The sequence below is a fragment of the Ceratotherium simum genome, chromosome 3, assembly GCF_057802395.1.
Source record: "Ceratotherium simum simum isolate JZ-2026a chromosome 3, ASM5780239v1, whole genome shotgun sequence".
Classification (NCBI taxonomy): domain Eukaryota; kingdom Metazoa; phylum Chordata; class Mammalia; order Perissodactyla; family Rhinocerotidae; genus Ceratotherium; species Ceratotherium simum.
The window spans coordinates 65,401,578-65,426,497 of record NC_141902.1 but is presented as its reverse complement, the minus strand read 5'-3'; the positions used below and the strand labels follow the sequence as shown (position 1 = coordinate 65,426,497).

At 34.8% G+C, this 24,920-nt stretch overlaps 1 protein-coding gene across 1 annotated transcript in view; it reads right to left on the bottom strand.

Annotated features, from left to right (window-relative positions):
• ARIH1 (ariadne RBR E3 ubiquitin protein ligase 1) overlaps positions 1–24,920 on the bottom strand; it is a 103,625-nt gene that overhangs the window by 25,307 nt on the left and 53,398 nt on the right. The window contains exons 3-5 of the mRNA XM_004421780.3: positions 15,597–15,741; positions 8,524–8,616; positions 7,965–8,020 (exon numbers count right to left, since the gene is read on the bottom strand). Of these exons, the coding sequence (XP_004421837.1) occupies positions 7,965–8,020; positions 8,524–8,616; positions 15,597–15,741 (294 nt within the window). The remainder of the gene's footprint in view (positions 1–7,964; positions 8,021–8,523; positions 8,617–15,596; positions 15,742–24,920) is intronic.

Genomic DNA, 24,920 nt, shown 5'->3' with positions numbered 1-24,920 from the left:
ACACCAGCAGTCAAAGCACCCCTCTCTGACCATGTCACTCCTGTGCTCAAAATCCTCTTATGGCTCTATCTTAGAATAAAAGACAAAGACCTTACAATGGCCTATAAGGCCCTACACAATCAGCTTCATGCACCCTTCCCACATCCTTCTCTGCCTCCTTTCAATCTTATAAGTTTACATTTATAGTTCAAAAACATTTTTAAAAGTTTAATAATAATTATCAGTAATTTACTCCCTGTCTGTATACTTTCCCTCTAACTAAAATTTGACAAATCATTTCAATGAGACTAGGAAATTATTTCAGTACAAACTTGAGCTCCGATCCCTTATGTGTGTATTTTAAAACAGAAAGTATTCTATCGCTTTTGTGCTAAATTTCCTACTTAGAATACTAAAGCATGCTTTTCTATTTCATTGTGGAGAAATGATAGGGGTATTCAATTTATTCCACTATGAGACACAGAACTCTAAAGTCACATGTTATCAAAGGATTCTCCATAAACTCTCTGTGGAGTGCCTGAAAAATAAATACAACTTTGGGGTAAGCAAAGATTTCTTAAGTAGCAATAATCACAAATGGGAAAAAATGATGAATTAGATACCATTAAAATGAAAACTTCTGTTCCATCAAAAATCATTGAGAGAGAAAAAGGAAGCCACACATTGGGGAAAATAGTTGTAACACATATATCTAACAAAAGACTCTTATCAGAATACTTAAAGAATTCTCACATTGTAATTACCAAAGTAACAAAATTTTAAGAATGGGCAAGTGACTTGAAGGGGCTTTATAAAAAGGGATATCCAAATGGCTAATGGAAAGGTGTATGACATCATTACTCACCAGGGAACCGCAAATTAAAAACACGAGCTATCCCTACACACACACCAAAATGGCTAAAATTAAAAAAGTCTAGTGATACAAGTGTGGGCAAGGACTAGAGCAGTCACACATAACTAGGAGGAGTGTAGGTACGACTACTTTGGAAAACCATTTGGCAGTATCTATCAAAGCTAAATTTATCTTACTCCTGATTATATACCAAAAGAAATCAGTACATGTCTGCTAAAAAAAAAAAAAAAACACACATATAGGAATATTCTTTGTAGCTTTTTCACAGTAGTCAAAACCAAACAAACCTAAAAACTCCAAATGTCTATTATCAGGAAAATGAAATACTACACACAGCAATAACAAAAAAAACGCAAACAAGGGCCAGCCCCGTGGCTTAGCGGTTAAGTGCGCGCGCTCCGCTGCTGGCGGCCTGTGTTCCGATCCCGGGCGCGCACTGACGCACCGCTTCTCCGGCCATGCTGAAGCTGCATCCCACATACAGCAACTAGAAGGATGTGCAGCTATGACATACAACCATCTACTGGGGCTTTGGGGGAAAAAATAAAAAATAAAATAAAAAAAAAAACAACGCAAACAAACCTAAAAACATACAGATATATTTAACAACATGCACATATCTCAAAGACATTATGTTAACTGAAGCAGACACTCAGAAAAAGAATACATGCTACATGATTCCATTTAAATGAGGTTCAAAAACAGGAAAAACTAATTGATGGTGACAGAGTGACAGAAGTCAGGATAGGTAGCAGGGGTGAGACGGATACGGTCTGGGAAGGGGCACAAGGATGAACATTCTGGGTACTAGAAAAGTTCTATATCTTTATCTGTGTGGTTAGTAAAACAAACATTTTTTAAAGTTAATGCACTTTACACACTTTACTGAATATATTTTAGAATTTAAAAATAAAATAAAAATTAATATATACATAGCAAATTGAGCCTATTACAATTAAATAAGAATGATGTTTTTACACTGTAAAAGATGAGATGCTCTACTGTACTGCAATTAACACATATTAAAGTTTAGTTTGTCTGTTGCCTCAGACGGTACAAACCATGATTTCACTTAAGGGGCTAGGCAGCTTCACAACCCTACTTGGGATTTTTAAGATACTGATAAAAGGTAAAAAGTAATCATCTGACTTGGATGTTTGGAATATTATTCTTGGAACAGCACAGACTTAGAGGACTACATTTACTTCTCTCTGGATCCATTCAACTACTTGGTTTTATGTAATATTTATATTGTTATAACATTATAAAAGTACTTGTTTACAATTTTGTGAATAAATCTATTGAACAAACATGAAAGAATCTGTTCCAGAATAGAAAAGAATAACTATAAAGTTGACAATATAAAGTAATTATATATCTAATATAAATTACAGGTGGAAGAGATAAAGGTAAATGACAGCATAGAGGCCCCAATTTCCTCACCCTACATAGTAAGGAGTTAAAATACACTGCTTAAAGTTGATGGAACAGGAAATAACTATTAAAAAATAGCATTTAAATTATATTATCTAATTTAAAACAATCTGTTTTTAAAAAGAACATTTCTGCCCTTTTCAGACAAGTGGAGACTTAGCTAATAGAGGTATGCATTATCTATACACAAGTCCTAAGATTCAATTTTTAAAAATCTTATGTATCAGTTAAAGCTTTTAAAAAGCACTTCGCATAATTCTGCTAGAAGTAAGTGGCAACGAGTTCCTGTCATCGTCTCTGCTTGTCTGTTTCAAAAACCCCCATATATGAAAATAAATTATACTATTTTTTAGATACACCTCATAGATCACAATTTCAGATGCGTGTTAACGCTATCAATGATTAGTCAAGATGAGACTAAATATACTAGTTGAAGGTCTTTAAAGACTTAGATATAAGTTCACCTTTACCATCCCTAAGATTAATAGAGAGACTATAAATAGAAAAATAAATTTAGGCCCTAAACTACATAAAAAACTAATCAACTGCTAGAATGAATAGAAACAGATGAACATTCATTTGGTCTCAAGTGATAAATAATTTAGAGAAATAATTTTCATTAATCTCATAAAAGCATCAATGACAACTCTTAGGACAAAGGAAAATCTCAAAGTATACTGTTACGTTCCTGACTTTGGAAGTATAACTGTATGAGGCCATTGTGTAGGGGAGCCCCCAGTTAGCCAAATAGCCTTGATGGTTTCACAGTACAAATCAATCTATGAAGTTTGCAATGATGACATATGCTTAATGAAAGCAAGGGAGAATAATGTACTTCCAGTTACTTATTCAAGGATACATGCCTATTATATATCTGTTGCTAAGAAATAAAAAGCTGAATCCATTGAATCACTAATCTTAAGAATTAAAGAGTCTAGGAAGCACTCAGAGATAAGAGAATAAATACTTTCAGCATAATGTTTCCAAGGTTAGAGTCACACATCCTGAATGGAAAAATAAGCAAAGGATTCAGTCAACATAAATAGGGTACCTGGGGTCATACAGCTTATAGCCTAAGAAGAAAACAGACAAGAATACAAGCAATTACAAAAGTGCATGGTAACAGAAATATGGCGGAGCCAAGGAGCACACAGGATGTCTGCCCAAATCAAAATGAAAATCTAAACTGAGGCCTGAAGAATGACTAAGAGCATGAGTAGGTTAGGAGAACTGAAGAGTAAAACAGGAAGAGAGTATAGCACGTCAGAAAGTCAGGAGACAGCACAGAAAAAAAAAAGTAAACAAAATCAAAGCAAACCAAACGCAAATAAAATGCACAGCACTTTTAAGAAACCAAGTTGCATGTGGCTAGAATAGAGAATGTGAGAAAAGGCAAGGCAAAAGATGAAGCTGCACAGGTAAGCAACACAGAACAGTGAAAGCTATTTGTGAAGGAGAATTGGAAGGTGACAAAACTGGGTCTAAGGGAATCACTTAGAAGCCAATTGGAGAGTCCCAGCTAAGAGAAGATGATGGCCTGGATCAGGTTAACGGCAGTAGGAACAGAAAGAAATGGATGGATTTAAGGGTAATTAGGATGTGGAATGGACAGAATTTGGTCAGGATGACTCTGAGACATGCAGGAGAAAAATGAATCAGGGATACCATCAAGGTTTCTAATTTAGACAAGTCTTTAACACCTAGTGGTAACATTCTTTGATACTAAGAAGCAAGAAGAATGAGTGAGTTTGGTGGTGGTGGAGGTGGAGGAGGGTTGGAAAAGGTATAGCCTGAGAGATATACACATGAAGATATCTGACAGGGGCAGTGAGATATATGGGTCCCAAGCTCAAAAGAAAGTTGATCTGGAAACATAAATCTGGGAATTTCCAATGTATGCCTAAGGAAAGTGTATAGAGTGAGAAAAAATAGCAGGTTGGACAGAAACCCCAGGAGCAGTATTTTAGGAAGAGGGAGAAAAAGACGATTTTGCCAAGTCAATTAGAGTAAATCTGGAGTAGGCCTAGGGTGGTGGCTTTGGGAGTAGGTGGCTGGGGTGAAGGGGATTTTACTGGAAATGAGTAGATCAGGGAAATGAAAAGCTATGGCAGTGGTTATCTAACTTAAGTGTGCATCAGAACCACACTAGGAGAGCTGATTGTTCAGATTGCTGGGCCCCCTTCCCCGAGTTTCTGATTTAGTAAGTCTGGAGTTGGGCCTGAGAATGTGAAGTTCCTAGTTGATGCTAGTCAGAGGACCACACTTTGAGAACTACAGGCCTAGAGTATAGAATAGATATATATAGGAGCACTGAAATCACATTTGATGACAGCAAGCCCTGGGAGAAAGAAAAGACAGTGAGTGAGGTGCCAGCACTACGAATAATTAAGTGGGAGTGACCAAGAAGTCAAGCAGATAAAACACAAAGGACTGTGATATAGCTGGATAACACAAACCTCAAAGGATCTACAGATTATAAACTGAAGTAGACAATCTGAATACAGCATTTGGGACTGAGGGAGATAATTACTTCACCTACTGACCATATGGTATATAGGGGAAAAAAAGCTAGCTTCAACTAGAGAGGGTTATAGGGGAATATGTCTTCTGGAAAGAACTGGGTTTCAGTTTCAAGACCCAGCTGAGTTTAATTCCAATTAAAAGAAGAAACCATTTTTTAATCTATCAAATTGGAAATTAAAAAACGTTAATGCCATGATTGGGAAGGATTCAGTTTCTTTTCATACTAAGAAAAAAAAATTTAAGCACATTTCAGTTACTGGACCTTAGGATTAAACATTTAAAAAACACATTCTCTCATTTAATTAACTAACCTTTTAAATTCCAAAAGAAATAAATTATTTATTTAAAAGAAAGAAAATGGAAGATATATACCAATAGTATACAACTATATAAGGTGAAAAATAAAAATCCCACTTCCTAATCCCCGACTCCCCAATTGGTATCACTATTAAAATTCTCTTATGAGTATTCTCAAAGTTTTGTGTGCATGTACCAGGCTGCATATCCAAAGAGCTCAAGAAACCCCAAAGAGGATAAACACAAAGAGAACCACATCTAGATATACCATAGGCAAACAGCCTTAAGCCAAGGACACAGCAAATTGTGAAAGCCACAAATAAAGGACAACAATGATTAACAGCTGACTTAGGAACAAGAGGCAAGAGGGCAACAGAATGACATATTCAAAGTGATGAAACTATTGAATGAAAGGCCAAAGAGCACAAAAATTTGTAGAAATGGCCAAATTGCATTACAAAAAGGTTGCAACAGTTTATACTCCCTATTGTACTATATTCTCACACACATTAGATATTGCTCAATTCTTTAATCCTTACCAATCTGAAATGTAAAAACTTTTTTAAAAAGTTGCAGTATCTAATTCTGATTTAGATTTATTCAACTAGGCATGACAGCTAATGTTCATGACCATTTAAATTTCTTTCACTGCGAACTGCTTATTCATGTCCTTTCCATAGAATTATCTTCTTCTCATTGATTTGTAAGAGCCCTTATATTATTAGCCACATTTGTTTTATGTGTTGGAAATATTTTTTCCATTTCCCTCCAAATAAAATTTCATAAAACAACCTTCTAACCACATCGCACTGCCCAAATGCCTCCCCACTCTAAACTATCCTCCACCATACCACCAAAGTTGTATTTCTAAAATGCAAATCTTATCACAGTATTAACAACCTTCATTGATGAAACTCATTATAAACTGTCAAACTCTTTTCATCTGCATCTCTAATAATCTGCTACTCTGTGCTCTACCCACCACAGATACTTAGAGAAGTTCGTGACCTATTTTAAAAATATTGGCATTCCTTCTTTAACCAATATTACCATCCACTTCCTCAACCCAAATTTTTACTCCTTTTGTATTACTCCCTAAGTAAAGTCTCCCTAAACTCTTCAGGTGGAATAATTTGCTTCTTTCTAACTGTAACTTTGTACATACCTTTATACATAAAACAAACTCTGCTTTTAGTTATTTATTATTATGAACATCTTGGGGGAAGGAAATGTATCAATTTTTTTGTTCTCCTGTGCATATGTGCTAATAATAATAAGTAGGCTCCCAGTAACCATCTGTGCAATGGATGAAAAGATACAGGAGCCTATATTGATGAGATGTATTGATGAATCTGTATAGATGAAATTGATGTATTGATGAAAGAACACAAGAAATCAGAAAGTATCAAAGGACAAGATAAAGACAACTGGAAGGATGCTGGTACTTCAAGACGACACATGGCGGGCTGGCCCCGTGGCTTAGCGGTTAAGTGCGTGCGCTCTGCTACTGGCGGCCCGGGTTCGGATCCCGGGCGTGCACCGATGCACTTCTCCGGCCATGCTGAGGCCGCATCCCAATACAGCAACTAGAAGGATGTGCAACTCTGACATACAGCTATCTACTGGGGCTTGGGGGGGCGGGGGAGGAGGATTGGCAATAGATGTTAGCTCAGAGCCGGTCTTCCTCAGCAAAAAACAAACAAACAAAAAAGATGACACATGGCTTATTTTTGCTAGCTTAAAACAATAATGGAAGTAAGAGCTACTGAAAGATAGAAATAGTATTAACACAGAGCTGACAACAGTAAATATGTTTTAGTAAACCAAAGTAGGGTGAGGTTAATAAAGTGGAATCAGTGAGCTTTATAAACTGTGCTGGTTAAGTCAATTTATAGCTTTATTAGATTAAGAAATTTGCTCATTAAAGTCCATGGCTTTACTTTTGTTACCCTCAAATCTCAGTGCCTAAACACAGACATACCTTTCTATATAGGCAATTATCCAGGAGTAACTATACAATTTGTTTGTGGATCGTTCAGGCCCTCGATCTGTTTATCCTCCTAGACTGAAGTCAATTAGGTAACCTGACATTATAAAAACAGCACTGACACAAAAATTAAGCAACCTGGGACTTTATCCCAGGTTCAGGAACTATGCTTGTTTCTTCAAGTTTCTTTCTCCCTTCAAAAGAGAACTTTTCACAAGGAGAGGAGCTAGCCAACAGCCCACAGCTACAGTGCCTCTGGGATCCGTGGCAGTGTTCTAACTGAAGCCACATTCCCCCTGGGCAGCTCCCAGTAAGTGACCAAGCATGGCAAGAGTACCAGGGCCTGGCCATTTCTGCTCATTGAGGCATTCCTCTATGGGCAATCTATGCAATGAAGTCCCCACAGAGCTGCCAGACTCTCACAGCTGTATCATAGCCTGAGTCTGTTCCTATTGAACCCTCTTCCCTTCTTTCTCTTTCTCTCCTTTAACAGGCATCAGACCTGCACCAATGTCTGTCCACTCCTGTTCCTCCTCCTCTTTATCCTACACAGATGCTATCCCACAATAAATCTCCTTCCCTTTTAACTCTATCTTGGCATCTGCTTCCCAGAGGGCCTCAACTGACACATGCTATTCTACAATTCCAAGGTTTACTGAAATGTAGCTATCAGGTCTTGCCATGTTTACCAGAATAGTGACTGGGCATTTAACCAAGTTACAAACAGGCTTTTGTACTATAAAGGAATGTAGATTAGAAAATCTCTTCAGACTTTAAAAATTTCACCTCCTTTGAAGTGCTGAGTGAAAATTAATTTGGTTAAACCAACTAACCAATATTCAACATGCAGAATCTATCAAAAATACTTACATAACTGTGTTGTCATCCACTAAGATATCACAACCATGAGCAGGGCACGAAATAGTCTGAAAAAGATTGAAATTTAAACTATGTCTTCATTCAACAAATATTTACTGAATGCTTACCATTGCCAGGCACTTTGGTAGGTTCTGAGGATACCTTAACATTTATAGGATCTTAACCTTTTCTTTTCTGTTAAAGAAAATGTATGTGCGTGAATACGTTTATCACCATAAGGTAATTAGAACTGCTGACCTGAATATTTGGCTTTTCAATCTAAAACTTGAATGGCAAAAGCAAGAGATCTGACAGAATTGCCCAACAAGTTTAGCCTGATATATACAAATGTTAATGACCGCTGAGAAAACATTACGAAGACTGGATCTTTAACTGGAGTGCCACATTGTAAATAGAAAAAAAGTCTCAATTATCTTTTAGTTGTTTTAATCTAGAAAACAGTTCCCCATACAATTCACAATCCAGAATGCTTCACCTGTTTATATTTATGCAAGGGTCTAAATGCTGTAGGAAATTCAACAAAAACTAAAAAACAAATTGGCATCTTTACCTGTCCCATGCCTTCCTCCATTATTTTGGTAGTTAAATATTCGCTCCAGCACTGCATACAAAACTTATGTCCACATTCAAGGCCAGTGAAATACTGTAACAAAAATAATACATGGACTTTTAAAAGACATTATCAAAAAAATCACTATACATAGTGACTCAATAAGGCTCTGTTAGGTCACATTTTTTCATATTGGCTATAATGTCCAATTTAACAAGACTAGATGGGCCCCTAAAATGAACTTCTAGGTAGTGAAATCTAGACATGCAAATATATTGAACACAAAACACCTAATTAACGAGAAATGCATCTATACTAGATATTTATAGTTTTTAGGAAAGGCAGACAAGAAGTTTTTATGAAATATAAGAATATGACATGTACCAATAAGCATATGAAAAGATGCTCAACATCCTTAGGCATCAGGAAAATGTAAATCAAAACCACAATGAGACACTACTTCATACCCACTAGAATAGCTATAACCCTATAAAAATACAGATAATAACAAGTGTTCGCAAGAATGTGGAGAAATCAGAACCCTCATACACTGCTGATGGGAATGTAAAATGGTGCCAGAATATGGAAAACACTCTGGCAGTCAACTCCTAGGTATATACCCACACAAAATATGTCCACACAAAAAACTTGTACCCAACAGTTCATAGCAGCATTATCCATAATAGCCCAAAAGTGGAAACAACCCAAATGTCCATCAGCTGATGAATGGATAACAAAATGTGGAATACCCATATAATGGAATATTATTTCACCATAAAAAGGAATATGGTATTGATATATACTACAATGTGGACGAATCTTGAAGACGTTATGCAGGGTGAAAGAAGCCAGTCATAAAAAACCACACATTGTTTGATTCCATTTATATGAAAGGTCCAGGATAGGCAAATTCATAAAGAAAGAAAGTAGATCAGTGGTTGCCAAGGGCTGGAGGGCTTGGGGTGAAATGGGAAGTGACTGTAAAAGGATACGGGGTTTACTTGGGGGGTTATGAAAATATTCTAAAATTAACTGTGGTAATGACTGTACAACTCTGTGACTATATTAAAAACCACTTTAAAAATTGTATGGTATGTGAATTATATCTCAATAAAGCTGTTATAAAAAAGTATATCACACAAATATAGGACTTCATGGAGCTGCATGGAATGTAGCTAACCTAGAAAATAAATAAAATCTTATGGAAACCAAAAGATTTATTCAGATAGCTAAGAATAATAGTAACATTTTAGTCTAATCTTATATTACTCATATGATTTGAAATACTATTAATTTGAGGGATGGTTAAATGAAGTATACTATATTCTATAATGGGAAATTAACAAGTACTTTAAATAATATTAGACAGTCTAGAGGACTGCATTTCAAAAAGAAAAATAATGGTTGGCATATTTTAGTTTAAGAATATTTTACGATATTTACAACTAAATTATTTTTAAGTGAATAAGTAACATAGGCTCATGGTTAAAAACAACTATCTAACAGTATGAGTTTATGTCGAGAAATAAGTCTCTCTCATCTTCATCCTTGTCCTCTACTTCTCTACCCAGAAGTAATCACTGTTTTCCAACATCTTACATATTCTTCCAGAGATGTTCTAACGTATACAGGTACAGACACACAGTAAGAGTACTACATAATCTCTTCTGCATCTCAGTTTTCTTTACTATTATTATTTAATAGATTTCTGATGTGGTTCTACATTGGTACACATGGGTCCACCTCTTTTTACAGTCTGTATGAAGGTACCACAATTTAGTTAAACAATCTACTATTAAACGGACATTTAGACTATGTTTTTCCTACTATGCTACTGTATTGACTATATATACATCTTTGTGATCGTATGAATGTATCTTGGGACAAATTTTTAAAAGTGAAATTATTAACAGGTATACATTTATAATTTGATAGATTATTACCAAGCTTTGTTCAAGGAGGTTGTAGAAATTTCTACTGTTCAAGAGAACTTGGTTTCTCAAACCCATGTCAACACGGTATATTTTCCAACTCCTTGATCTTTGCAAATCGAACAGGTGAAATTGAACTAACTACATTAGTTTTGATTTTTAATTCCTTTTATTATGAGGGAAGTTTAAACATCTGAAAAAAGATTTAAGGCTGTATATTTTTTTTTCTGTGTACTCTCTTCACCTATTTTGCCCATTTTTTCCACTGGATTTTTTCTTAATGATTTAGTGGAGATTTTTACTTATTTAAGAAATTGACTATTTATAAGTGTGGAAAATATTTTCTCCCAGTTTCAATTCTGAATGCTCATGTTTTGTTGCCACGCAGAAGCTCTTTACTTAAATGTAGCAAAATGTATTAGCTTTAAAATTTACGGCTTCTAAATTAATTAATTTTGATAGAAGGCATTAGGTAGGAATCTAAGTTTCCACTCCAGATGGCTACCAGGTTGTTCCCACACCACTTATTGAATAATCCACCTTATTTGAAATGCCTCCTCTATAATACACTAGATTCTCCTCATGCATATTTTACTCTATACTGTTCCAATGCACTGCCTATTCTTGTATTTGGTAGAACTAGTTCCTCCCCAACTCCATCAATGTATTCTTCTTTTCCAATATTTACTATTATTCTATCTTTCCAAATACTCAAGTCATCCTTTTATCTTAAGTATAAAGTATTTAAAGTTTTCTTTATATGGATCTTTTACATTTCTTGCCAAATTTACTCCTAGCTCTTTTATTCTTGTTGTGGCTCTTATACATGTTATTTTTTATTCCATTTTCTAATTAGCTGTTATCTGAAATATACTTATGAAATTTCTGATGTTTCTTATGATAGTAGATACAAATCGTCAGGATACAAAATCCTATATTATAGGATAAAAAAATGCCTAGAAGCAGCCGTGGAAGAAAATGTATCAGAGTCCTGAGACTGGTTTTACAGACCAAATGACATAGAGAATATTTATCAAGTTTAAAATATAGTACTATTCAGATTGACAACAATTCTAACTCATTCATAAAACAAGTAAAGGTAAATTTTGGGGAAATCAGTATTCTTGTCCATTAAAAAAAGATCTGGGAAACAAATAAAAGAATCTATTCTCATCAGTCCCCACCAGTGAAGGAGATCTGGCACTAACTTATTGCCAGATCACTAATGGAGGGTATCTGACTTTCAGTTATAATGAGAAGTGGCATTCTGTAGAGAACAAATACAGCAGAGTAATATACCAACAATTCTGTTTTATTCGTAACTTAAAAACAAATATGCATCCTCTTGTGCTTTACTCTTTTTTCAAATAAGAATCCTTAAGATAGAGATTAGGGTCACAGTGGTTACTAAGTGATCACTATAAGTAATATCTCTATCTTTGGGACTTCTGGACCAGGGCCCCTTGTATGGTAAGATAAAGCAAGAAAAAGAAGGCTTTTTATTCTTTAAAGGCTTCTTTTCAATAATTTTTCTAATTAGATTGATAAGACTAAACAAGATAAATTAGAAAAACAAATCACACATGCATGTCTAAAGATAACACAAAAACTAACCTGTGGTATAAAGACATTCATTGTGCTCGAGAGTTGTGTCATTATCATGGATATATGTGGGTATCTTCCAGTCTGTCTTATTTCCCTTTTCCCTCCTCCTCCTTCAACATATTTTTTCCCTTATTGCCATGCGCTTACCTACTTGGCTCCCTGGGCCTTTCCCTGACTCAGGGGATCAGATCATCTATTCATCAAACTTATCCCTGTTTATATCATAAATAAATCTGACCAAGAATACACTAAAAATATATGAAATGTTACCTACAACAGAAATTAATGGTCCTGAAGAAAAAGAACTGAAAGAACACACACTGTTAAAGGTTTTATTCATCTCCACCATTTTACATACACAGCAACTAATGTCAAACAACAGTGAGAACACTAAGAATTATCTTTCCTCCATCAGAAGTTGCCCATATAATCTCTCAAGTTGAAGCCATTTTGTTTATAAAAACTGAGCCAATGATCAGGACGTCAGTTCTCTCATCTGTAAATGGAATGAGTTAAAAAGGAAGATAGGATTGGACTTACATCAGATGTTTTCAGTGTTCCTAGGAACACAAAGATTTAGAGATGCCTCAGTGGTGGGGGATGAGAAGGTGGACTACCCTCACAATCTTCAACTTCACATCTATTTAATGTATCTTAATCTTAGAAAATACAAATTATTTACTTCATTAAAAGGAGATACTGTAGCCCAAGGGGTATTTCCTAGTAGAGTGAGGGGTTAGTACAGCTAGATCTTACACTTTGATTAAAAATAACATTATTATAAAATGAGTAACTGTTGCCAGGATTAAGAAACCCCTGAACTGGCCGCAACACAAGTGTGTGTGTGTGTGTGTAAGGGCAGGGAGGAACCTATGAGTTTAAAAAGTGCTCCAAAGTCTCAGGAAATGATTTTTAAAGAAGAGACCACCCAGGATAGTTAACTCCAAAGTGTTACAAACTAAGCTATCAGAAGCATTTATTTAAAAACCTGTCTTTACGTGGCACTGTATAAAGCCAAAGTTGCTTTCTAGAAAGATAAAGGTATTAAAGACAAACATTAATAAAAGGCAAGTATCAGTGTTCAAAGAGATTAGCAGATATTGAAATGTAGGAGTTATACAATATAAGTAAAGAAATTACTCATCCAATTAACAAAGCTTCAATGAAGAATCTCAGGTGACATTTACTTGCACAACTGAAGAGGTTAAAATTATCCTTCTATCTTAGTCTAAGAACTATGAGAAAAGAAGTCCTAGTTTCATCATGATTATATTTTTCATAATGCTTGGCACAGTTTCCCTAACTCTTTAACTTACTTTCCAACCCATGTTGCTCTGTTTGCTTTCTTGTCCTGTCACTTACATAGCAAAACTTTCTTTAAAAAAATAACTTCTTTGTATTTATTGCCTCCACTTCGTTTCCCACTTTCAAGTCAATGAATCTTCAGCCCATGCAGTATGTTTTCCCACCTTGCCACACTACTTAAAATAACTTTCCAAGATCATCAGTAAACTTGCTGTTAATTACAACTTCACTTTTCAATTCTTTTCTCTGAAGCTTTTAGCACTGTTCACCATTCTTGGAAGCGAATTCTCTTCCTTTGGCTTCTGTATTGCTACATTTTCCTGATTCCCCTAACTACCACACCTATAGAGGTTAGTTCAAATGTCAATTTCTGTGGGAAATCCCCCTGATCCAAAACTGGGTTAGGTGTCTTTCCAACATGTTCCCACAGTATTACGCCCTATCAAAACACTTACCATCCTTTTTGAATACATCATTTTACTTGTCCGCCCAGCTAACCTGTAAAATTATCTGAAGCAGGTATTATGTCTTTATGCTCCATGTGTTTCTAACACTTAGAGTAGTGCCTGGTGTATTGAATGAATGAATGAATGAATGAATAGTAGATTCTCCATCATCAGTTACAAGTGCAAGCAAAATTTGCACCACAAATCTCCAGTCATGATTTTCAATTCTAATTTGTTGAGACTGTTAGACAATATCAGTGGCATTTAGAAAGTTACAGGGGATATTTGTAAGCAGCTAGCTTCAGTACTCGAATTACACTTAAGATTTAAACTAAGGAGGAGACAGTTATAACAGATCAGGAGGATAAATGCCAAGGAATAAGAAAACTTTGTATAATCTGAGACAAATTACATATTTGGGGTTTAGTATTACCTCACAGAAACATTTATAAACTGTAAACACTATACAAATGTCAAGTGGCAAAGAGAATCTGTTAAAAGAAAGATAATAAAAAGGTCAAAACAGGAATTTAATATATTTTTAATAGTAGTGCTGATTGTTTTTTAAAATACTCAAGTGAAGATTGTGATTTAAGGAGAGGGAAAAGATACAATTCTCAGGCTGGTGGAGATTTGAAAGAATACCTTATTCAACTCATTTGAAAGATAAAAAAACTGAGACTCAGTACTACCCAAATCCAAATAGCTAGTGTTAGAGCTATGGTCAAAACTTGAGAATGTGGAAATTCAATTCAGCACTTTACCTGCTAAATTATTTTAACTCACTGATTTTTCTATTTCTCTAAGAGTACTTAATTAACTTTCTTTTAAAACCTCTTTCTAAGCACTTGTACATGTCAACAAATTAGTTCCCTTCAAATAGGCCTCTTTAGAGATACACATATAAAACTCTAAGATAAACAATGAAAAACCATCAATACGTTAAAATATACAGTAATTTTTGACAAAGACCTGGTATATAGTAATTATGAGAAAGAGCTGCTTAACTATTAAAGCAGAGCATATGAACAAGATAGTTACAATTACTGCAGAATTAAGATATTTCTTAGATATCTTGAAATATCTTAAGGGGTGAATTCCAAAGAACTAAACACATTTATGCCACAAATATAATTCTCCTATGGTCACTAATAAAGTAAGGCCTCCATAGGAAGATTATATTTATTTAAGCTTAAAATTTCTTTACTAGACATGCCAAAGTAAATTATCTAAATTCAATAGGTTTTAAGAGGGATACTTTTACTTAAGAGAAACATGATAATTGGTCACCTTCTCTGCTCCAACTCCATCACCACTTGCTATATTTAAGAATCTCTGTTAAAATGGATCTATATAAGTGAAAATCTCTTGTTATAAAGAATCCTGAAAGCTCCCTAATGAAGCAGTATTAAAGACATTTTCTAAGTGTTTTGGATATGTATTAAAAAAAAAAAAAAAGTTTTAAACCTAGTTTAATTTGGATGAAAAACAATTCTACTCATTGCTACGTATTACACAACTCTTACCCGGTGGTAAAATAAACTCCGAAAAGATGTAGGTGTGTAATGACAATGTGGACAAGTTGCTGCTTTAAAAAGCAAATTGGGGGTGGGGGTGGGGGGGGAGAGCAGCTCATTCTTTCTTTTCCTTTCCTTATCCTTAATATATTGATAGGTTACTGCTTTACTACAAGCCCAGACAACCACATCTTCCTTTGTTTAATAATGATAGTTGATTTACCCTCTGAAATATAGTCAGTGCTAGCCTTAAACTACCAGATACTCACCGAGTTAGGGTAGTTCAAGTAGCAGATCTGACAAGGCATATCCTGTGCTGATGACCTTGTATTCATCTGGCGTGTTCGAGACTTTTTACTTGGATTAATTACATGACACTCAGCAAAGAGCTTCTCCAGGTTTCCATCAAAGTACCTGCATTATTTAAACAGAAAGGATGAGAGCCCAGCAATAGCACACTGTTAGAGCTCTCCAAAAACCTGATTTTCTATAGGGAAAAGCAATGAACTGAATTAAAATAAACCAAGATCATAATCTTTTTTGCTCAGAGGAAATGAGTTGTATGGCTACAAATTGTAGCAAATAGAGGTATATATGTAGGAAAACAGATTGAGTTTTTGTTGCTGTTGATATTTTTACTGTTTTTATACTGGGAAGTTAAGCTATTAGTATTTTAACAGTACTACTAGTAAAACTTAAAGATGAAAGCTCTTACTATCTCTAATGGTACCTTATGAAGAATAATGGTATTTTAAATGGCTAGGCTATATTCATTTATATAAATGAATTCATTTTATTAATAATTTTAGTTATACCAGTTTAAATATATTAGCAAGTAAACCACCTACAAAGCATATCTTATCCCATAAATCGTTTAAAAAATGAAATTATTACATTTCATTCTATAAAATAGACTTACTTTCTAAATATTCTTTTGAAATAATTTTTAATTTACTAGGAAAGGGGAGGAAGGAGGAAACAAAAAATATATTTTAAAATGTTTTTATATCAAATAGTCTATATATTAGCTTTTCATAAAGGATGCTATATATCTAAATATACACAAGTAGTTTCACTAAGATACCAAGACCATGGTATGCCAAGTACTATCCCCAGAGTTTCAACTAAACTGCAAACTTTTTGACAGAGGATAGTGGTAAACACATTGCACAATATTTTCATTAATCCAGATGAGACATGGTCCCTGGTCTCTTGAAATATCTTAATATTCTAAAAGTAAAAGGAATAGATACAAAAACTTCCAATCTGTGAATCAATATAACCAGCAAAAATATTAATGCGGAATCTGGTCAATTACGTTTTAACTTGAAAAGCCCAGGTTTCAATAACTACAACGTTCTTTACATACAAATAGGAGGTTCTCAAGTTAAAAAATAATTAATACTCAAGAGATTTCCAATATTTTTAATGAAGGTCTTGTTGAGGCTTTGTGTCAATGCACTTACTATATTCCCAGAAAATCACTCAAATGAGAACAAGCCACATCACTCTCCTAAGACTAACAAATATCTTTTTATAAATACTTTGACTACAGTATATTTCAATGAAATGATCAAATTATCAAAAGGTCAACACATTATAAAAGGGGAATTCATATGAAGTTGTCCCTGATGATTCAGCTAATCAAAATATATAGAGCAGAAAATCAAATGCTTTCCTACAAATGTTATCTCTGAGAAAACCTAAGATGCCAAGTTTTACCGGAAAAGTAGAAAGCATATGAAGCTAACACTAAATATGAATAGGTAAACCAATTAAACATCTTGTTTTTTAAAAAAAATATTCATGCTCACAAGAAAAGACAAGCTTCTGTCATCCAAAACTCGACCACACAAAATTAGTGAGTCCTAATACTTTGGTGAACATTCTAGATAGCATTCTATGCATACACAGCCAAAAAGGCATGTGTCTATAATTTCATATAAATAGTATCATACTCCAGATTTATAACCTGCTTTCTTCACTAAACAGTATGTAACAGACATCTTTGTCAATGAACATAGGTCCACATTTTTCACTGCTGCATAATATTTCACTGTAGGTATGTATTATAATTTACTTAACCAACCTTATACTGAGGGACATTTAGATGTTTCACAATAAACAATCCTAGATTAAATGCTAGATTAAAATCTTGGTCCATCTGATGGGGGGTGGGAATATCTAGACTTAACTTGCATTTCTTTATTAGCGAAGTTGAACATATTTTTCTGTGAAGATCTTACTACTATGAGTTCAGCATGTAAACAGCCAAGAGTAACCCTCTGCTTCATGGAATGCTTTCTTCCTCCAGTTTCTAACTTGCCTTTCAATCTTGTTTAATGGTGTTTAACTGCCTCTTTTAATTTTTACATAGGCAAATTTATCATCCAACCCCGTTGTGATTTCTGGATTTCATATCAAGCTTTAAAAGATGTCTATATCCTAAGATTATAAAAATTCATCCATGATTTAGGCCTTTCCTTTATTAAAGATTTTATTTTTTATTTATTTATTTTCCCCCCAAAGCCCCAGTAGATAGATAGTTGTATGTCACAGCTGCACATCCTTCTAGTTGCTGTATGTGGGACGCGGCCTCAGCATGGCCGGAGAAGTGGTGCCTCCGTGCGCGCCCGGGATCCAAACCCAGGCCGCCAGCAGCAGAGCACGCGCACTTAACCGCTAAGCCACGGGGCCGGCCCATAGGCCTTTCCTTTAAACTGTTTCCATTAAAACTGTTGATTCACAGAGAAATTAATTTTGTGTAATAAGGAATAAAGCAGGGATTCCATTTCATTTTAATCTGAATGTCTAATCATTTACTGAAGAGTGCTTCAACTGCCTGTAACACTTCTTCCTACTTTAGGTCTCAGGTTAAACCTCACTTCCTCAAATAAGTTTTCTTTGACAATTCCTCCCCTCACAAATTAGGTCAGGTTCCCTTGTATTACATCCTCATTGTACTTTGTACTCCTGCACAACATTTATCACATTACTCACTCTGTTTCACTATTTATTTTATGTTTTCTCTGCTACAATATAAACCCCAGGAGGACTACTTCATTATTGCTGTAGCTCTAGTGTCTACAAGAATTGTATTATAAGCATTCAATTTCTTTCTAAAGAGTCACTGACGTAAAGAGTAACTTGTTAAAGAGAACTGGTAGTAATAAGCCTGAATTCCTCTGCTTTAGGCATACTTCTTAAAGATACATAAATTGGAGCTCATAGCTTTTTGATCCATTCTGGAAGCCACCAAAGAACTTTCAAATACTCCCCAGGTAAACAGAATAGGGAGCTTAAGAATCCACTCATGTTGGGCATAGGAGGCTTAGAAATCTTTTTCTTTTATTAAGTTCCATTTTAGGAGAAATGTAGCATTTTAATATATGGTTTTGTTTCTTTGTTTTTGCTGAGGAAGATTCACCCTGAGCTAACATCTGTGCCACTCTTCCTCTATTTTGCACGTGGGTCACTGCCACAGCATGGCCGCCAATGAGCGGTGTAGGTCCGCGCCCAAGAACTGAACCTGAGCCGTTGAAGCAGAGTGCACAGAATTCAACCACTAGGCCAGAGGGCCAGCCCCTATGTTTTGTTTTTATTTTTACTTGTTACATGGTCTGTCCACCAATGACTTTGCAATGGTTATTTGGAAGATATTGAAATCTAATTTATTTTTACAAAACATAACTTAAAATCAGTACTTAAACCTATTTCTTAATTTGTTAGTTTTCAATAATATATTGATGGTCCTTAAGTTATATGACCCTACACTTAACCTAGTTTTGGTTGGAACTCCCTGGAGCTTTTCCCAGTTGATTATTATTCTATACTATCTTTTCACTAATTATATTATTTTTACATTATATAGCTTTTCTTTCAAGAATGACAAAAACTGCTTTTTGTTTCCTAAACCTGATTACCCTAATTACTTAGACATAATTCAAATGTTTAAATGTATTCAAATGCTCAATTGGCCAAATCCCCCCCAGCCTCCTCCCACCCCCATATTCTCTATATTGACAGCATCCATTTTCTTCTGGTATCTGTTATTGAAGTCTGCAGGCAAAATAATTTTTCTCATTTTATAATTCAAATCCTTTTTCAACTGGCATATATATAGGTCAAACTTTCTTCATTCTTTGAGTTCAGTAGTTCTATGAGGTTCATTTTAGCATTTAACTTGCTCTTCTGAAATGCCATTCAGGTAATTACTTCAAGATCCTTTAGTTATTAAGACTGTGCCTTGCTTGATTTGTACCCAATCTTTGTTAATTTGTCCTCCATGTCTACCATCCGCTAATTCCTTGTCCTTTTCTTGTCTTATACCTCTATTTTTCCATAGTATGTATCTGCTCTATTTCTTGCAGTTGCCAATGTAGTTTTAAGTTTCGCAAGATTATTACTTGTCCCTTCTCAGTTCTGTCAGCATCCTTTTCATCTTGTTCTGTTGTTTTACCAGTTCATCTTTGATTTGAGTCTATGTTTTCATTGAGTCTACGTTTACTTTAATTCCCTTAAAAGAACAAAGAAGGTTTTTTTCTAATTCTGATAGTTTTATTAAGGACTATTATGCTCAAGCATATGGGTAGATTCTTAACTCTCCACACTTTGTTTACCTGGTCAATATTTGAAAGTTCCTTCAGTTTGCTAGCTTTTATGTACATCCTTGTGAAAAACAGGCCAAAAGGAAAAGAGACTGATTCAATGTGAAGCACTGCAGTTCAGGCACCTTGTTTAATGAGTTACAACATACTTCTCTCTGCTCCATTGACTTTGGTAAACACCTGCAAAGCTTATCCTAGGACATTGCTGCCCTCCTTTCTTGCAACTCTTGCCCACTCTTTTGAGAAAACCATATTGATGAAAATAAAAACAGAATGGCAGTGGGTTTTTCCTTTAGTTCAGCCTTTCCCTAGTGGGGGAAGGGCACAATTAGAGTATCTCAACCTCATCTCTCACATGGACCCGATTTCTCTAGATTAAGATTGTTAGAAGGGCAATTTGAGAAGTTTCTCAGTAGAGATTATAAATCCTCTTCTCTAGGGTTCTTTCTGTTCATTTAGTATGTATAGAGAAATGTAGTTAAGACAACTGGCACTTAGCCAATTTTCCAGAATACCTAGATCTTAATTTTTCATTTTACTTGACAGCTAGATACAAATACACTAAATAGTATGAATTAAATTTCAAGGCAAGAATAGTTACAGCCTAAAAACTATGTCTGGTTTTGGGGAGGGGGGAGACGGCTGGTAGGGTACATCACTGGCTATTATATATTATAATTTTATAATATATATATAAATATATTATATTATATTTATATATATATAATATAATATTATATATAAATATATATATTTATATATTATATTTATATATATATAATATAATATATATAATATAATATATATATAATATTATATAATATATAAATATATATATATAATATTATATTATATATATAAATATAATATAATATATATATAAATATAATATATAAATATTATATATTATAGCCACAGTCACTGGCTATGAATGACTGTGGCATTGTTTGCCATTTCAATACCTAATTTTGCCACTAGGAGTTTATTTTAAAAGTCACTGGGGATTCATACTTCATAAAAAGACCACCATTGAAGTAGTACTTATTTTCACAACAGAATCAGAAAAGCAAAATGTTAAGCTAATTTCAAGTTATATATTGGTCTTTTCCACTCTATATTCTTGAGTTATTAGAGTTCAGTCCTCCTTACAGTTTGTTAATGCTCCCATTATAACAAGTCAATTATCTATTGCTATAAGCCTTAAAAGGAGCAAAAACACACATATATATAAATTTATAAAAATACATTATACATTTTATATATATCCATGTACAAACATGCACATCCACACACTTTTACTTCTAAATAACCAAATAACTTTAGTTTCAACATTCTCGTGTGGCATTTTATGGGAACCAGACTTCAAATGGCAAGAAAACAGTCACCATTATTGTACACCTTAATTATAGTTCTGACAAAGCACTAGAAAAGATCTGTGACACCAACATCTCTCCTAGGAACTGCCATTTCAACTATTCTTTGGCCCCATTAACCTGCTTCTAATGGTGTAATTTTTTCCACTTTTAGAAAAGGTATATTTAAGCAAAAATGTCAAGGGGGCAAAGGAATAGATTAAGTTCATTTAAATCATGTGGATGACTAAAAACTGCCATCATATATATAAAAAGCAAAAGTAATAGATAAGACATGAAAACGACAGTCTTAAAATAGTAAAATATTTTGAACAAGAGAGTAGACACACTGGGAGAGAACACTTTCCTCAGTGTTTACACATAAATATTAGTTTCAGAGCTTAAGCCTCATCTTCTACAGAAAGAAACCAGTAGAGATAGTACAGTATGGTAGTATTAAGCAAGCTATTAAATACTGAAGTAAACAGTTCTTTCTGTTCTAGGGAATGAGATTGGAATGAGGGTTTGGAGCACTATTTTTTCACTTTTAACTCTTGAAAAACTATTACACTTTTAAAAAACTATAATTGTCTTACTTCGATAAAAATTTAAATTTAAAAAGGGCTCCTGGGGCCAGCCCCATGGCCTAGTGGTTAAGTTTGGCGCGCTCTGCTTTAGCGGCCTGGGTTTGGTTCCCAGGCGTGGACCTATACCACTCATCAGCGGCCATGCTGTGGCAGCAGCTCACATACAAAATAGAGGAAGATTGGCACAGATGTTACCTCAGGGCGAACCTTCAAGTAAAAAGAGGAAGACTGGCAATGGATGTTAGCTCAGGGCAAATCTTCCTCAGCAAGAAAAAAAAAGGGCTCCTGAAGTAGAATGTAAACTTTCATACAAATTAAAAGATTCACTGCATCCTTTGTGGTTTTTAAAGGTATTCTTTCAAAAGAAGGACTAAAATTAGAATGTAAGATGACTGGCACACATATAAACCTCTATTAGGTAAAGTTCAGAATTTCAGAGAACTAAAACTAAGGACTTAGGGATAGAAAATCTTTTTTTCTAAGGAAGACTTTTGGCCCTCATAAGAAAACAGATCTAATGAGGACTTACATAAGTCCATAAGAACTTGCTTTGAAAGTTTTGGGTTTTTTACGCTAATCCAGAAAATAAATTTAGTTCACATTTTAATATTAATGTATTATATGTGGTTTATAGCTACATTAATATAGTGAGCATAGATTTTTTTAAGAAAACAATGTTTTTTGAGATTCTGATATAAGATATTTCCCTATCAGGGAAAACTCAACCTAACAAAAAAAGCATGATGATAAAATCTGTTTTTTTTTAATTTTTATTTATTAATTTTTTTCCCCCAAAGCCCCAGTAGATAGCTGTATGTCATAGCTGCACAGCCTTCTTGTTGCTGTATGTGGGACGCAGCCTCAGCATGGCCGGGGAAGCGGCGCGTCAGTGTGCGCCCAGGATCTGAACCCCGGCTGCCAGCAGCGGAGCGCACGCACTCAACCGCCAAGCCACGGGGCCAGCCCTGATAAAATCTCTTGAGTTTGCTTACTGGTAAGCAAAAGACCACTTGACAAAGAAGCTACTAAATAAAATTACTTACAAGCTGCAGTACAAAAATCTTACTGCATAATTTTTGAGAAACTTTCTGTCATTTGTTCCTCCCTACTTTATCCTTTTTGGTTCTGAGCCATGATAAAAGCAAGTGTATTAAGAAACTAACCAAGTGAAACAGATGTAAGATAACTCCTTCTAGGCTTGGATTAGCAAAATGGTAACAGAAACACAATAAACTATGCCATCTTCCAAAAAGGCTGCCACCCCCTTTTATTACAGAAAGATTTAAATATAAAAAAGCCAAAAGAACAGTAAATTGAACTCCCACGTACCCACCATCCAGCTTTAACCATTATCAACATTTTGCTAATAAAAAGGCTTTTTTGAAGAACAAGATTTTATTCTCATATGAACTTTCAAGGTAGATATGAAACTATGCCAGACATTTAAAGAAGTAGTTAATGACTATTCCTTTCATAACAGAGAAGAGAGAATCCTATACTGGCGGCTTCAGAAGACAGATGCTGGTTTCATAGTGTGTTCCAGCCACACTTAAAGACACATGTGTCATCTTCACTGGTAGTTGTCCATGTTCTCTGGCTTGATTATTTCAATTTACCAAGTTCTTCTAACCTGAAGCCCCTGGAACTTCAACAACTGAACAGTATCCAAAATATTATAACTTCTTTACACATGCTCATTTCTCCCCTCTGAGAAGCTCCAAAGCTTTTATTACTTTCTCAAAAGAGACTATGGCCCCCCAAGTGACAAGAACCAATATTATTTTTGAAAACTATGACAGTGGTTTCTGTGCCCTCTGTCCAAATATGTACACGAAAGGGATATCCACACCCTCTGCTCTGCTCAATGGTCTTTTCCTCTTGCTACTCATGAGCAGCACAACGTCGTAAATGAAATGAAACAACCTACATTGCGATTCATGCAATAGTGGATCTGATTCCAATTAAAGAGGAAAAATGGTTTCTTCCAGTACATGAAAAGAAATATCCTTTTATTATTTTGATAATGGTGTTTTAATATATTTAATGGAAGTCTTCAGGTTGTAAATGTTGAGAGCCTATAAACCAAACAAAGTATGTTTAAAATCTAGCTATGCTAAAACCAAGAATAAGCAATCAAAATACAAGACAGTATACAATTAAGATCCATTTTAAATAGTTCCCTCACAGATTAAGCAACTATATGTGGGAAGTGTGCTAGTTAGTGACAATGTTAATAGCTTTCAAGGAAAGAGATGGACAACTATTTGCAATATGACATGCTAAGTATGCAAGAGGTGGGAGAAGAATGCTAGGGAAGCATAGAAAATAGCAACTAATTTCAAGAAGTCAAAATGACTTAGTAAATGTGATAAGAATTCAGAGAATAAGGATATCCAGCGGGCATCACACAAGTTGTATATGATGTACAGAATTGTACGTGAGGTCTGTGAGCACAACCCAAGAATGAAATATTACTGATGCTCTCTGAATCTGTGCAAAGCTATAGCTCTTGAGGCAATTAAGGTCTGAACAGTCAAGGGCATGCCAGCGGAATATAGAGCAATACGTATAGACATAGAGAATGAAGTGAAAGTATGGAAAGTTTTCAAAAGTCAGACAGTATAGCTTTGATGTGGTAGAAACCACAAAGGTAGTGAAGGCTGATAAAATGAGTTGACATGATCAAAGTTAAGTTTAGGACAGATGTGATACTAGAGTCTAGGAAGGCAGTGAGGAAACTGTGTTGGCAAAACATCAGATTTACCTGTAGGTACCAAAGGTACTATTAATCCTACATGTCCAAAAACCAAGCAGAACCTTCCCTTTTAAGGTTGTTTCTTTTCCTATGCCTGTGTGTGTGTTTTAAAATTATTTTTGTGAAATAATACAATTCTAGAAAAGTGCATAAACATAAACGAGCAGCTTACAAATTGTTATAAAGCAAATACCTCTGTATAACCACAACCCAAGACAGGAACTAGAACTAGTACTTCAGAAACCCTCCAAACATCCCTTTCTCAATAACAAGTTCCTCTTTCCCCGAGAGA